At 39.4% G+C, this 17,512-nt stretch overlaps 1 gene segment (V, D, J or C); it reads right to left on the minus strand.

Moving 5' to 3' along the window:
- Positions 1 to 12,293: 12,293 nt before the first annotated feature.
- On the minus strand, positions 12,294 to 12,999 carry LOC131405502 (T cell receptor alpha variable 8-4-like). The segment is given in 2 exon segments: positions 12,294 to 12,640; positions 12,775 to 12,999. Coding segments are annotated over 2 exon segments (393 nt in total).
- Between the last annotated feature and the right edge of the window lie 4,513 nt (positions 13,000 to 17,512).

The following is a 17,512-nucleotide window of genomic DNA, read 5'->3' on the forward strand; positions in this document are numbered from 1 at the left end:
ATGTGGTAGATACATGCCATTGCAAAACTATGTACAGAATATTAAAAGAGGGAGAAGGCAAATAGATGTAATTTAGAGAACTTCAAAAAAGCTTTTAAAAACGTATCATTTTCTGGGTCTTGAAGACTAATTAGGATCAGGCCAACTCTAAAATTGAATAATAAAAAAAAGAAGAAAAGATAGTGTGAGTTCATTTGATATGGCTGATGTTCAGAAATCATGGGGTAATGATGGGGATGATGATGAAAAGTTACTGGGAGTAAGACTGTAGGTGCCGCACAAACCTTGATTTCTACTTTTGGGTAATGGGGAGCTATAGAAGGTCCTGAAATAGGATAGTGATCTAATCTGATGTGTGTTTTAGAATGATAACTCCAGGGAAGATGATGGATTGGAGAGATAAGAGCTAAGAGGTAGGGGATACACTTAAGAAGTTATTCCAATCAACTAGATGAGAGATAATAAGAACCAAAGCCAGGATAGTAACAAGGGGATTGAAAAGGAGTGGCTGAATATGAAAAATATTTAAAAGATAGAATTGATATGACTTGGTGTATCAACTTTGACTACAGTAATGCTCAGTACAAACAACCTCAAAATCTCAGTGGATCACAAGAACAAAGTTTAGTTGGTTGTCCATGGTATGTTTGCTGTGGGTCAGTTGCAATTCTGACACTCTGAGGCTCTGCTCTCGGTTACAAGTGGAATCAGGTCTGCTCCCATGAGTTGTCTTTTCATTCTGGACCTTGAGTCTGCAACACATTATGGGATAAAAGCTGAAAGAACAACCACTATCTGGTACATGTGGGGAAAAAACAAAAGGAGCCAAACTATGTGAATATATTTAGTTTTTGCTTCAATATAGCATATTTCCTATCCACTCACATCCCATTGGTCAGAGCTAGTCGTATCACCAAGTCCAAAGTCAACAGTGTGGGAAAGTACAGGAAATATACTCCGGCTAAAGGTTAGCATGACAAACGTGGAGGAGAACAACGATTGTCAGCAAATAATACAATCTGCTGCTCTTGGAAATGAGCTATGTGAGAGTGAGTTTAAAGGGCACTCTGAGTTTAAACAACTTACAGGAAAAAAGAAATATTAACTTGACTCTAAAATCTTTAAGAAAAGTTTTTGTGAAGACCTAGGAGAAATCATGAATAATAACAATATGCTTTTCCCATCTCTCTTTTTTGTTCTTTCTTTTTGAAGGGCATGCCTTCAACGAACTAGTTGCTCACATTAACAACCTCATTTGTAAGATCTTGCCCCTTTTATAAGAGCAGGTGGCTTTGCCCTGGAAAGCTCTGTGGTTCCTAAGGTCCCAGGTCTGTACTCAAATACCTGGCCCAGGAAGCCATAATAATGAGGGAAATATGATTTTTTAAATGTAGTTTTTACTACTGTTTAATTTCCCTCAACTCCATGTGACTACATGATAAACAAAGCTAAAGGGCTAGAATCCACCATATCAAACATGTGACCTAATAACTGAAATTCAGAAGTGAAGTCTTTCCCTCCACACCACTCAGCAAGCAGAAACATTTTTCTTGGCTGATTCACAGCTATTCAGAATGGTCTAGAATCTTGCTTTAAAGTCATTGTATTTCAGATTTTTATTTTCTTTCCATAGGTATCAGAGCAATCCACAAATGAGCCAGATTTGGCTTCACTTTTCCATCTTCTGACTTTTGAAAACTGTCCTAGAGTCTCAAAGAAAACTCCCAAGAGCTTTCTTAATAGCCCTTGCACCCAAGTTTTCTTTAGGTTAATGGCTGTCCCAACAAACGTTTTTGCTCCTTCCCTGCCACGCTGTGTTCCATCAAGTACTTTTGAGTTGTAAATACTGTATCACCTTTTTCTCATGAACTATGTTATTCACAGCATCTGACAGAATTAAGTCATATTAATTAGCTACTCACATTCTGAGGTGAAATGGAATCACTATTAACTTTTTCCAATTGTTGAAGAAATGTTTCTCTCATAAATGTACCCATTATGAAGGGATCTGTTTATAATCATATACAGCCATGTGCTATATAATGATGTTTCGGTCAGCAATAGACCACATTTATGACAGTGGTCCCACCAGATTAGTGCTATAGAGCTTAGGTGTGTAGTAGGTTATACCATCTAGGTTTGTGTAAGTACAGTCTATGATGTTCACGCAATGACAAAATTCCCTAACGATGCATTTCTCAGAATGCATCCTTGTCGTTAAGTGATATGTGACTGTATTAAAAAGAGAATAAAATCAGTTATGTTCAAACAGCACAATTATCTCTCTCGATATATAATGAGAAGAAGTGTGGCTCCATAGGAATATAGGTTAAAAAGCACTACTTTCATTCCTGGTTGAATGAGCAAGCCATTTCTCCAGGATCTGACTTTCCAACTCATTGCTCATTCAGTAAACAAAGTTTCAGGCACTGGACTAGGTTTGGGGGATATAAATGTGACAAGACACTGTCTCTGCCTTCCGGGTCCTCACAATCCGAAGGTGCTATTGTCAACAATTTTTAAAGGTAATGTGTTGGAAAAGATCTACACTAGCATCACAGGCAAGCATTGGAGATGTAATAACTGTACTGAAGTTTGGGCCATTGAGAAAGACTTTATTCAAGGCTTAGAGAGGCACCCCAACAAAGATTCACTCGTGGGGAACTTGCCCACATCCCTTTATGCACAGATGTAGAGCCAAGTGAGAAGCAAGAGAAATAAAATAGCACTTTGTAGGATGGGCTAGAGAGGATGGGGCTGGGGTCAACTGTTGACCCCTAGGGTATTTCCCCCATTTCTCAGAACTTAAATGGAGCCATCAGCCACACACAGAGTCCCTCAGAAACATGCGGTGTGAGCATCTTGGCCCATGTGGACAATTCCCCTTTCACTCTGAGTCCTCCCCCGGGAGCCACCAGCGCTGCTGAGGGTGGTGGAGAGAAATTGGGTTCAAGGTGCCAGTTCTGTGTAAGCCTCTTCTCAGCATCACAAAGCTCCTCAGTGGCACTCAGGACTCATGAAAATAAATAGAATATTGAATATAAAAAAATTTAACACAAAATCTTTTGTGAAAGGGTGATAAATTCTCACTAAATTATTTCACATTGGAGTCAGACTTCATACTTAGATTAAACTGCATCATTGCTCTTTACTAGCTAGGTCACATCAAACAATTTATTTAATCCACTCATGTTTCCTATTCAGTAGAACAGGGCTTACATTACCTATTCCATGGGTATGTCTTGAGGCTACATTAAGATTATGTATATAAACCAGATTGTGTCTCAATCAACATATAGATGATTCCTTATCTAGGTTATTCATCTCTATTCCTCCCATTTCTCCTCAACAGGCACTTAGCAAAAGGCCCAGCTGTGTCCTTATCCAGAAAAATCCAAGAACACATCACCATCATCAGCCACATTCATCCTAAGGGAAAAACACTCAGACTGTGTGAGTGTCCTGCCCTGTGACAAGGGTTATGTGAAGAGGTGGGACAAATACACAAAGTCCAATTAGTCACCTTTTCCCTCTTTAATCAACTGGTATACAAAGTACCCAACTAGGTCAAAACGGATATTTTTTTTATGGATGATGTTTTAATAGTTTTTAACTGTGAAATTTTGGGTTGTACATTTTTGTTTGTCCATCACCATATATATGTCTCCCTTCACCCCTTGTGCCCACCCTCCACCCCCATTGCCCCTGGTAACCACAATACAGTTTTCTCTGTCCATGTGTTGGTTTATATTCCACATAGGAATGAGATCATACAGTGTTTGTCTTTCTCTTTCTGGCTTCCTTCACTTAACATAATACCCTCCAGAACCATCCATGTTGTTGTAAATGGGATGATTTTGTCTTTTTTTATGGCTGAGTACTAATCCATTGTGTATATATACCACATTTTCTTGATCCAATCATCAGTCAAGGGACACTTAGGTTGCTTCCACTTCTTGGCTACAGTGAATAATGCTGCAATGAACATAGGGGTGCATAAGCCTCTTTGGATTGTTGATTTTAGATTCTTTGGATAGATTCTCAGTAGTGGGATAGCTGGATCATAGGGCATCTCTATTTTTAATTCTTTGAGGAATCTCCATACCAAAATGGATATTTTTGATTTGGTAAACTTGATAAACTGTATATACAACTAGCAGTGCTATAAACTCTTCTAAACACTTTAAATAAATCAACTCATTTAATCCTCCCAATAACACTGAGAGGTAGCTAATATTATTCCCATTTTTTTCAGATGAAGAAATTGAGTCCCGGAGAGGTTAATTAACCTTCCCAAGATCATTTAGGTAGTATGAGGCAGAACCAGGCTTCAAATCCAGACAGTGCAGCAAAAGAATGCACAAACTTAACCACCTTAGGATACTGCTTCTCAGATAGTATAAACCTTACTGTGAGAGGCTGGAAGACCAGTAGCATCAATATCAACTGGGAGCTTGTTAAAAATGCAGACTTTCAAGCCCTACTGAATCATAATCTGTAGTTTAACAAGATCCCCAGGTGATCCACATAAAACTTTAAGAAGTTGTGAAGTAAAAGTGGTATAGTAACAGTCCCAGATCACTGTGCTAATTGTGGGGAATAAATATGCATCCAAGCTGGGTGGTGGATCCCAGAGAGAATCATAGGTACTCACCTATTATATCTACCTGGAGTTTTATAGATATTCTAATGTACACTTCCCCTTCACGTAGCTGTGGATATTCTTTCCTTAACCCACTTCCTCAACCCAACCACTGAGATATTTCTTAGTCCCTCATGTCTGTAATGTGGATGCTGGGGACATCTTGTGTTTTTATCTCCTCAACTTCTGCCTAGGAAAATCTGTTCTATCTCCGTTTACCCAAGGCTGAGATTGCATCTTCTCATGCCAAGGAAAACATCTTTTATTTTATTCAACTTATTCAAATCAATGAGTTGCTTTACATAATCCTAAAATTTTTAGGATAACTACAGTGCAAAGAGCTAGAGCTTAATTTTGAAATCTAGAGTTTAACGTCCTTGGATGTTCACAGGTGCTATAAATTAACTAACTGGCCTGTGTTCCTGGTTAAGTCATCAAAGCAACTCTCTCCAAGTCTGTTTTATATGAACAAATGTACATCTTTAGCAACCTCTGACTATGTTGCAATTTAGTATTTAATCCGTTTCAGAAATACTCTACATTTTACTTCACCCATACAATGAGGCTCATCCCATTATCTATATAATTCTTTATTAGTTTCATATTATTTAGTAAATAGAAGATATTTTTGAACAACCCTGTGAGAGGTAGAGTAGGCAAAACTGTCCTCACATGATAGAGGTGGAAGTCTGTCTAAGATCACACAGGAGGGATGGACAGACCAGAGTTAGAAGTCAGTTTCCTCTTGCCTGCTCATTTTGAGGCACCACAGAGAGGCAGAAAAAGGAAACGGTGAGATAGGACAAAGAAAGAAATGTCCTTGTTGATGAAATGGAAGAAATTAGAACACAAGTAACCATAAATTAGAGAGATCAGCACTGCATTTACTAATAGGAGTTATTCAGATTTAGGCCTAAATCTGCGTGTGTGTGTGTGTGTGTGTGTAAGTGAGGAATACTCACATTGCAGACCCCGTTCATGCAGGGGCAGGAAATAAGGTAATACCACCAACATTTAGAGGATAGGAAACTATGAAAAGCCACTATTACAACTCAGTGTATAGGCTTGAGTGACCTACAGTGTCATATTATATAATATCAAAAAGAGAGAGGATAGATTGAGTTACTGACGTGCCTGATACACAGGAAGAGAAGCTGATAACAGTTCATATTAAGGTACAGCCATATTATTGAATGATATGTATTAGCATTTTGAGATAATTTTTCCAGACTATTAAAATATTTGATTCACTGAGGTTGCTTTTCCAAAATACCTGTTGAGGACAAGTTTTCTGCCGTGATGCTGAGTGTCACAACCCCAGTAGCAGGACTGGGGACAGGCTGCAGGTGCCGAAAGTACACAGAACACAGAGGCAGATGGTTGAGCCTCAGGCTGGGAGACTGAAATGTGGAGGAAGCTCTGAACCTCCTTATTTGTAAGCGTAACTCCTGGTTTCTCTCTTCCTTTTCATTGCAATTTAAATGTATTACAAACGGGATATTGACAGGCCTTCCTGGGAGTCTGCTTATACCTGCTAAATCACAAAAAGAAACAGAAGTAAGAACTTTCCTCTCCCTCCCCGCTTTGGCATGCAGGGATCAATAACTGCTCCCTGTTGATGGGCAAGACAACATAAGACACATTAGTCTGATCTCACTACAGAATTTGCATCGTTTTAACATCCTTCTTATGGGGAACGCTGGATAACCCCAAATGAACATGACCGTGCTATATCCTTTAGCCTGTCGGGAAAAGTCTTTGACAGCTTCTGTGCTCACATCCAGGGTGCAGCCACAAGATCTGAGCTGAGGACTCCAGGGTCTTCTCTATTTGTCCTGGTCAAGTATCCAAGCCTAAGATGCTCTAAAGTTTAGATTTGTTGAGATCTTATACTTCAAGACACAGAATCGTGTGTGTGGTTGTGAAGAGAATCAGAGACAAGCTCCACTCTGCCCAGTAATCATTCACACACCCAGTTTAACTATAAATGGTGTCACTGAGGTCTGTGGGTGGAAACACACACATGACCTTCCTGCGGGAGATTCATAAGTGTTAAAAATACTATCCCATGTACTGTAAACTATTTCCGTTAGGGGTATTCCAAGCAGAAGGCTTCTGTTTTTCAGGTTTGTGGGGCCCCAAGAATCTTTTCCAAGGCTGGAAACTCTTCCTAAAGTTAACAAATAGCCTTCTCATGCTAGGTCTTACCAGTTCTTAGAAAATTATCAAGAAACAGCAACCTGACCCCCGCTGCTCTAGGACCAGCAGACCATGCTCTTCTCTCCTGGAAAAGCCACTTTCCCCTCCTATTTCCTACCACAAACCCTCTTCTAATCTGTCACTTCCATAAACCCTATACTTTCCTGAATTAATTTAAATTTTTTAAAATGAGCCAGAAAGCCTCTAGGCAAACATAGCTTTCTTGCCAGACATGATCATTAACGTGCTGAAGCACAGAGACACCACCTGCTTGAAGAAAAGGAAGGAGAAACTCGCAAGGAGAAAGGAAACATAAATTAACATAGCAAGATAGTAGCAAACTATATTTATATATACATAAAAAATATACACACACACAGATATGTATATATATACTTTTCCATCATTTTAAGGTTTTAAAATTTATTTAAATGCTAAAAGTGATACTTTATGAAAAATTATTTTTTTTCCATATCTTTGATTATCTACCATTTTTTCATTTTAAATGAAGTTTATTTGTGTCTTCCCTTCTTTTGATTTATTTACTTTTTTCAAGATCCAATTTTTTAAAAATTACTCTTCAATTCTATTTTTCTGTCTCATCAAGTTATGCTTGCACATTTATTAATACCATTTCCATACTTTCCTTAGGTTTCTCGTGTTTTTCTTCTAATTGCTTGAGTTGCACACTCTCTTAACTTATTTTGTTTTTTCTTTATTCTTAATGAAAGTGACGTTAAATGATAGATTTTAACATCATCATCATTATCATTATTACCCAGTCACTTGACCAAGGAAGCATGTCCCAACTGGGTTTCCTTGTCAAAGAGAGAAAGCATTCTGACCTTGGGAAAGTGTTTTGTGTGTATTTCCCTCAACTGCCTTCCCAGGCTGCGTCCTCTCTATGTCCTGGAGCTATGGCACAGGAGCAGCCTCACCTGTCGCTCTGTGTGTCTCTCAGAGCACAGTCATCTCGCAGGTTCACCGTGGGCAGGTTCGGGTTGCTGGACTTTCTGTCTGTGACAATTGACATAGAGGCCATGTCATTTGTTACAGATTCTTGTATCATTGAGTCAGAAAATCCAGTCTTTGTCAGGGAAGCTATCAGTCCTAGACTATGCTTTTATTAGCTGCTGAGCTGCGGCTGTAGGTGGACCCCAGGTGACTGCAGTGAGAGGCTGGGATGTGCGTGCTGCTCCAGGACTAGAGAACTAAGCACAGAGTTACTGCAGAGCCTCAGTGAACGTTCATCCCCAGCAGAGGAGCAAAGCTGGGGCCTGGCTTCACACTCAACCAAAATGGAAGCTGCACTGGGTACTAGGACTTGTCCTGATGGAATCTGTGATCCCAGATGACACATACCCTAAAAGCTGGCCCTGCTTATGGAAGACATAAGGAGGGAAAGACTCACACCTTCCGTGAATTCTTTGTTCAGCTCAGAGGAGTTTCAGGGAGTCACATATTGAGGAAGCGACTTTTGGAAGAAACGTGGAATGTTCTGACGGCACCTCTAGGTCTCCAATGCCCAATTCAGACCATCTTTCCTTAGGACCTCCTGTGTTATCTTTTGTACCTGCAGTCACAGAGGCTCAGCACAGAAGTAAGGCCATGTGTGGGCATTCAGGCTCTGTTACCCTTTCCTGCTTAGTATCTCCCAGCTCAGCTGAACATCCCATTCTGACTTTTGCCTCTACCACTGAATTTTTTTACAGAATTCTTTCTGGCCTGACTCCATGAATCGGCGCACACATCAGTTCCTTTCTAATTCGCATATTAAGATCGGCCAGGAAAGAGCCTGCTGCTATTGAAAGTGACAGTGGGATAGATAAAAGTCTCGAGGAGCTGTTATAGACTGAGGATTTAATGAACTGAAGCTCACACAATACAGGAGAGATGGGCAAGTAAACTGCCAGTGTCTCACTTCGCTTATCCAGACTCTCACCCATTGAATAATGGAGAAAATCTATCTTCATCTCCTCTCTTACCTATTGCCTTCCATACAGTCTTGAGAAGAAAGACAAAACTTTGCACGTAGTTGTTGTCGTAGCAGAAGAAAACGTGTTACGACCCCAGTTACTAATCAGCGCTGTGTCAGGACAGAGAGAAATGATATTCTATTTCATGAGCGCAAGGAGAAATAGCTGTAAAGAACATGATGTTTACAACCTTAGAGAGATGTGGACTAGATCTAGGACAACAAATTAATCAAGGTTAGAGAAGGTTATGCCAGATTCTCTCCATTAAGTCTGTTGCCCAGTATTCAACAGGATCAGAAGAATATCTGTCTATGTGACTAGACATCTGAACAGATGATACGTATTGTATTGTTTCAAAGTTTTTCTCCCCTCTATCTCCCTTCCCCTCTACCTTCTTCCACCCTGCCCATTCTTTGCTCCCAATACATGTGTGCAAGATAATTCACCAGTGGTATTGTAAATTGAAAATACCTGGCTTGAATTTAAATCCAGGGATATTCAGAATGCAGGTTACTCTCTATAATGTACTAGATGTGTGATCATGGACAAAATCATTGTGTTTTCTGGGCCTCCAATTTTTAATCTATAAGAATTTATTGTGTTTATACTGTGGTAGAATATGAGTTAAGCCCTTGATAGATATTTTCTTATTTGATCATTAGAACAACTTCTGAAGGGATTATTATTATTATTATCCCAGGATACAGATGATAACACTGAGGTTTAAAATGTTTATTAACTTTTTTACTGTAGTTCAATTGATGGCCGACTTGAAAACTGGACACATGTCTATCCAATCTATAAACTTACCTTCTTAGATGGCTTATAATACTGCTTTACTTAACAGGGATTATTTCTACTTTCCATGTTTTGATTATAATTGAATTACATATATCTGCCAATAGTCTTGCATAATACATGCTGCATAGTAAATACACAACTATGAAGCACCAAGAAAAAAAGTTGAAGAGGGTAGACAGGGCAGGAAAGTAGGAAATGATTTGAGCTGCTCATACTAAAGATTCTCCATGAGATGGAGCTTGTAGAATTGACTTTTCTGTTTTCTTTGTAGCTTCTACATAAAAACCAATATTTTAAAAGCTAATAGACTTTATTTTTTTAGAGCAGGTTATTTTTTAGGTTTACAGAAAAATTGAGCAGAAAGTATAGAGAGTTCCCATATACCCCATATACACCCACAGAAAAAATATTGATTTTCAAACTCTTATATACCAAATATAATACATAAAAGCTTATTTTTTTTTATTTTGTCATGTTCTATAATGCTTCTGACAATTAAATGAGATGCCAGCATGTTGTTATGCTGTTATACTGAACACATCCAGCAAAAAGTAAAGAGAAGAGTGGGCACATCGCAATGGAGAATGGCTACGTACTCCTCACGTCCACTCCATTCTGCACCTATGGGCTCCAAGGATGCTTGTCCCAGCTAACTTGGGGCCTAGCCTGAGTCATGGTTTCCCCTCTCAGCCTTATTTGTTTCTAGACTTGACCCACCACATGACTCGGATATTCTTGCGCCTGTCCCGTCAAAGGCTAAGGGAAGGCACAGTGACATAGCTCTATGTGAGTTAGTGATGTCCCACCTTGGGTGAAAATATGTAGACGTATTGTAGGGTACCCCATAATGTTCTGTTCTAATTCATCATGTGTATAACAGCACTCATTTTGTGGCAGATCATCTTCATAACTGGTCATTTTCAAAATGATAAAGGAATAAAGTTTTCCTGTACCCTCTCTGAGATCATTACTGTAACAGGAAGGCTCATCACCTGCTCCAGAATTGTAGCATCTGATGTGAGTAGAAGTGATCTCCATTTAATCACTGAGCACAGGAAAGCAACATAAGTTGTAAAAGGCACAACATTTTCTAGCTGGATACCTGGTGCAGTAATAGCAGAAACTGCTCTAGTTTGCCTGAACTCAATACAGACTAGAGTTTCCTGGATTGCTGAGATTTTTCTTTTCTATGTACAACACCATCACCTGAGACACACCCAAGAAGGAGATCAGATTATTGATTAGAAACTTTTTTCTTTTTCTAATGCAAACATTTACTGTTATCAATTTCCTTCTAAGCATTGCTGTCTGTTCTTTCAGTTGTTGTTTAGTGAAGTGTTCCATAAATATCAATAAGTTCATATTGGTTGATAGTGTTGTGCAAGTCTTCTATTTTCTTGCTGATTTCTGACTACTTATTTATTACTTATTGAGCACAAAGGGTTAAGGCCTCCAAATGCAATGGCAGATTTGTTTATTTTTCTTTTCAGTTTTAACAGTTTTACCTTCAAGCATTTTGAAGCTTTGTTGTTAAGTGCATATACATTAACATTGTTATGTCTTCTCAGTAAACTGACTCTTTTATAATTATGTAATATCCTGCTTTATTTCTGTAATATTTATTTATCTGAAGCCTAATTTGTCTGACATTAATATAGCCTCTCCAGATTAGTGTTGGCATGGATATCTTTTTCCATACTTTGACTTTTAATCTATCTATGTCATTATATTTAAAGTGGGTGTCAGAGTAATTCATTTGAGAGATGAGGGTGACTTGACCAAAGAGGTAGCAGTGGAAATAGTGGCAATTGTTAGATTATGGGTTAATTTTTAAGATAGAGCCAACTGCATTTCTTGACGGATTAGATGTGTTAACCTTAAACAAATAGACGTCCACTTAAATCTCCAGCAAAAATGGGTTTATTCAGGATTAGCAAAGAATTACAATTCGGGGTCTGCAACCATGGTGGGCCACGTGCCAGAACCCTCAGCAGCAAGGGAAGAGAAACTCTTTTATAGAGGGGAGGAGGAAGTTGGGAGGGCCATTGTAAGCAAAGAGTCCCTTGGATGAATTGAGAGCTTGATGTGTAGTGGCTTTTCATTGGCTGAGTTGTGACAGTGCCTCATTGGCTGAGCTTCTTACTGGTCAAAAAGAGGAAGTCTTTCTTCTTCCTCTTGAGCTCTGCTATTGACACAGGATGTGAAGAGCCCTCCCATTGCCTCTTGACTCCAAATTTAATGAGGTTTCTCTTTATTAATTTAATAGACATAAACAGTGAGAGAAAAATAAGAGTCAAAGATAACTCTGAGGTTATGACCAGAGATACTGAAAGAATGGAGGTGCTGTCAATTGAAAAGCAAAAGGTAGTGGGAGGAGTATGTTGGAGGTGAGTTCAGAAGGTGAAACATGAGAAGTCAGTATTGGCCACATTAGATTAGAATCCTGAGCCTCTAGAATGCAGTATCTCCAAGTGGAAGGAGAATATCCATACAAGTTTTTCTGCACTAGGTCTTGTTTAACATGACCCAGTATAAAAGAAGGAACATATTGAAGTTCCTATTTATCCTCAGGAGCCAAGCATTCTCCAGGGCTCTCATCCCCACCTTGCTCACTTTCATCACATGAGAGACCTTGCTGAAAACAGATCAGGCTGTGTCCTCGAGTATCTGAAAACTCATGTCTCAGGAGGTTTGTGTTCAGCTCCTCCTGCAGTCTCAGTCACTGTGTCACTCAGAGCACAGAAGTACTCGGCCGAGTCACTCAAATGGGCTGATTGTTTCCACAGATGGAAGGAGGTTTCACTCTTCTTAAATTCAGCCTGGAAACCTTTGATGCCTTTAACCAGGGTGGCCCCTGATAAGTACTTGAGGAGAAGCTGGAGGCCTTGGCTGGGGTACTGGACGTACCAGAAGAGATACAGAGTCCCACCATAGGAATAGTTGCACCTCAGCTCGAGAGGGTCTCCTTCAGAGACAGCGATGTGGTCATCAGGCTGGGTCACTGACTGGGCTCTGGTTCCTCCTGAAACATCAATGCTGAGTCAGTGAGACCAGGACAGTCAGACTTACCCGTAATGAGACACTGTCTCTAATCAGATTCCAGTTGGAACGATGTTCCTTCTATGGAGACAGGAGCATGGAATACACGTTACTTACTCACTGTGAAGAACATTCCAAGCAGCAGAATGGTGATTGAGAACATGGCTGGGCAGAGAAGAAGCAGAGAGCTATATTCTGGAAGATCTTCCTAGAGGAGCAGGAAGGAATGTGCCAGAGTATGCTGAGTCCTTGCAACTGGGAAAATCTGGGACTCAAGAGATCGCTGTTTAGACAAAAAGATGCTTCCTTGACAATGGCTGCTCCTGGTATTGAGCCTGCTCAGAACGTGCCCCTCAGTGAGCTGTGAGTCAAGAAGCTCATACGACTGAAGTAGAACTTTAATAGAGGAGATATTTCCAGTTTATGCAACATCCCCCTCTGGAGGTCAATTATAGAAACAAATGGAGTCTTAATGTTTTTGTGCCCCATCTCCTTCCTATTCCCATCAAGGCTTGAATTTCTTAGCATTATCATCTGAAGAGAGTGTTTTCAGAGGTCTACTTATTAGGAAAATTTTTTAATCTTATGAATTAAGTAGAATTATTTAATCCTATGAAGTAAATCATATTATCATCCTCATTTTATAAACAAGGAAACTGAAGCATGAAACGAAGGATGTAAATTGTCCAAGGTTACCAGTAAGTGACAACTGGAATTTGTCCCATTAGTATGATTTAAGAATCCACATTATTACCCACTGATAAATTAACACTATAGCCCTTTAGAGTAGATATTATCCTTACTTAATAGAAAAGAAATCAAGTCTTTAATAACAAGTTCAATAGTTCGCCCAAGGACACACAAGGACTAGAACTAATGCTGTTAGACTCCAACCCCAGCTCCTCACCCACTAGGTTATCTATGATATAGTACCACCCTTTAAGAGCAGATGTAATTTCACCAAGACAAACACTCAGAGCAAAATTCAGAACAGAATAGAAACTAAAGACAATCCCCAAGGATCCCAAACACTAAATGGATGGGCAGTGGGAAAAGTATCACAGAAACCTCAATGAGCAGTCCAGAAAGGTAAGTGACAAATCAGAAATGACTGGTGTCCTGAAAGAGAAGAGAAAACAAGTTTAAAGAAGGAAGGAATGTCCAACAGAGAAAATGCTGAAGAAATGTCTATCTAGTCAGATGATGACTAGAAAGTATCCATTGATTTTTAACAGCACAAAAATCATGATTTAAGTTTTTTCAACAGAACCTAAACTGCAGTGGGATGAGGCATGCAGATGAGACAAGGAACAGAAAATCTGATTATAGAAATCTTTTTCCAGAGGTTCGACTCTGAAGGGGAGGAAAGAGACATGGTGTTAACTAGATAAGGATGTTGAAGTGGTAATAGTAGGCTTTATAAAGATTGGGATATATTTTACATGCTTTTGGAAGGATATATAAGCAATGGATCAAAGCTGTGAGGACAGATAGGATTGGAATACAGACCAGAGGCAGAAGGACCAAGTTTTGGGACAAGGAGGAACAGTTATTTCCAATTTTATTGGAATCAAGAAGGAAAAGATTGGTGTATATTTCAGTAATTTTTCAGTGTGTGAAGGCATAAAGTTGAAACATCTTTAATTTCTAATAGAATCTTTTTTGTTCTTATGAACAGAAATTAAGTGCCTCCCGAGAGAGTGAATGGAGGAGGTTGGGGTTAGGGAATCTGAGGAGTGTGAGAATTTTTGAAACAGTCCCTGTAGGAAATGACCATGGGAGATAATTATAGAGACAAAGAATATTTTCCTGGCAACACTGTGGGCCTAGTTAGTGTTGATGATGACAATAGGTTTCAAAGACACCAGTCTGCACCCCTGTGTGATTATCTTGAACTCTGCCTAACAGACAAAATATACATTATAAGAAGGCAGATATTGAACCATGATTGGGAATTAATAAAATCACTGACAGGACACAGAACTGGGGAAAGAAGAATGAGACTAATGGCTAAAGACTGATTGAAGTAAGACCACGGAGTTTAGGTGTTTAGATAACAAAATAAAAGATAGGAAGCCTCTGAGATGTAAGATGACAATAAAGGGATCAGGGGACTAAATGATCATATATCATCAAAGAACAAGTGCTGTAGAAGGAACTGAGTGTAAGAATCTAAGGATGCGAGGTTTTAGACAGGATGTAAGATTTCAGAGGTGGAGCAGCATGTAACTTGGAGAATTATCATCCGATCTTTCTAAAGTGTGGCCATGGGAGTTAATGGCTAAAGAGATTCTAATTAGTGGTCTTTAAGTTGATGAGTTCAGGATTCTCTCTGAATTGTCCACGTGGACATTTAAGTTACGTGGTATTTTAGGTTACAGTGGAGTCTTCTGAGCTGTGTTAAAGTCTTTAATACATAAAGGAGAGTGTCTAGTGTTTATAAAGATGGTAGAGAAAAAGAGGTAGGGAAAAGTAGGGGTGGAAGACCTGAGTGTCAAAGGTGCACAGATCATAATCTGGGTTTTTTGGGAGATGGTGAGGAGAATGCTCTTCCTATCTCTAAATCTGAGGTGTTGTAGATGAGGGGGAATAAGGAGCAAGCACCAGAGAAAGAAACTATTCCAAACAGACTCAGGTTTTAGTGAAGGCATGTGGAAGGAGTTTGCACAGGGGCTGTTGAATGTTTGTTTACAGTAGAATGGGCATCTAGAGGCCAACTTGGAAAGATTTCCATGGGAAGATAAGAGGCAGTTATATCAATTTAGAAAATAGAACAGAGTCAAATTCCTTAGTGAATCATTTCTCTCTGGAAGGAGTCAATCACAGGTAGGACTGAAGGTGCTTCCAAGGGGTCCTAGCACAGAGGAACACGGCCACAGAAAGACCAGTTGGTGCTCAAGTCTCTCAGCAGGTGTCGTAAATCAGTCAATTCTGGCTATCCAGATGGATTCAGCTCGCATACACTACATTACATTACACATTACATTACAAAATCTTCATGCGCTTCTATTTATACACAGAAACACTAGAGAAGAGTATCTCTCGCTCATATTCAAAGCTCACGTGGCGGAGGGCACACGTGGAGCACAATCCCTGGGGCCCCGCGATCACTGCACTCATTGCTTATAAATAATTGCCTGGGTCTCTGCAATGGAGGCTGTAATGTGCCGGAAGACTTTGGAATGTTTATTTTGGTTATTGTGAATCTTCTTTCTTGCATTCTTGTCTACTGATAATTTAAGTATCTGACCCCTCTACTTTCATTCTGAACATCATCCCTCTCTTATCTTCTCTTGCTTCCTTATCTAATACAGAGTCTAATACAATCATTCCAAAGATCTTTTATAAATGCCATCAATCAGCACATTCCTCTCTCTTCCATTTCACCAGCCTGCCAGATCCAAAGACCAGATGAACTCTCTTACCCACTATTACAGCAAACTGGAACCATGCACTGAATTATGGGGTAATGTTAATTATGGCAAAGATATTGGCTAACAAATCTTATTGACCACATAACATGCCACAGTGCTATGGGAGCCCTTGAATGTTTAAGGCTGTGGCAGGTACTACTTGTCATCTACAGAGAGTGGATTTACTTCTTCACCCTTACTAACAGCATCCTGATGTTCTTTTAGTTAGTAATGTTCCTACATAGAAATACCTTCCCAGACTTTTGCAGCTTGGGGTCACCATATGCTCTGTTCTGATCAATAAGATGTAAGTATCCTGAGAGATTGTTCCTCCTTTCCTATTCAATAGATTTGTTTACTTTTCCTCATAATCCAAGATGTTGACAGCTAGTCTCCTTGGACTATGCACCAAAGGTCAAAAATCCTACATTTGTATCCCAGATAGAGGGAAAAGACCATTATCATATTTCTCATCTATGGTCTTTTTTTTTTTTGAGAAACTTTTTTTTCCCTCATTTTTTTAATTGATGTTTTAATAGTTTTTAACATTGTGAAATTTTGAGTTGTACATTTTCACCATATGTATGTCTCCCTTCACTCCTTGTGCCCACGCCCCACTCCCATTGCCCCTGGTAACCACAAAACAGTTTTCTCTGTCCATGTGTTGGTTTATATTCCACATATGAGTGAGATCATACAGTGTTTGTCTTTCTCTTTCTGGCTTACTTCACTTAATGTAATACCCTTCAGGCCCATCCATGTTGTTGCAAATGGGACGATTTTGTCTTTTTTTATGGCTGAGTAGTATTCCATTGTATATATATACCACATTTTCTTGATCCAATTGTGAGTCAATGGACACTTATGTTGCTTCCACTTCTTGACTATAGTGAATAAGGCTGCAATGAACATAGGGGTGCATAAGTCTCTTTGGATTGTTGATTTCAGGTTCGTTGGCTAGATTCCCAGTAGTGGGATAGCTGGATCATAGGGCATCTCTATTTTTAATTCTTTGAGGAATCTCCATACTGTTTTCCATAGAGGCTGCATCAGTTCGCATTCCCACCAGCTGTGTATGAGGATTGCTGTTTCTCCACATCCTCTCCAACATTTGTTGTTTTTTGTCTTGGTGATTATAGCCATTCTAACAGGCATGAGGTGATATCTTAGTGTTGTTTGATTTGCAATTCCCTGATGATTAGTGATGTTGAACATCTTTTCATGTGCCTATTGGCCATCTGTATATCTTCTTTGGAGAAGTGTCTGTTCATTTCCTCTGCCCGTTTTCTGATCGGGTTGTTTGTTTTTTGTTGTTCAGTTGTGTGAGTTCTTTATATTTTATGGAGATCAACCCCTCGTCAGATGTATGTTTTGCAAATATTCTCTCCCAGCTGGTGGGTTCGTCTGTTCATCTTGATTCTGGTTTCGTTTGTCTTGTAGAA

This window comes from Diceros bicornis, chromosome 5 (genome assembly GCF_020826845.1).
Source record: "Diceros bicornis minor isolate mBicDic1 chromosome 5, mDicBic1.mat.cur, whole genome shotgun sequence".
Lineage (NCBI taxonomy): Eukaryota > Metazoa > Chordata > Mammalia > Perissodactyla > Rhinocerotidae > Diceros > Diceros bicornis.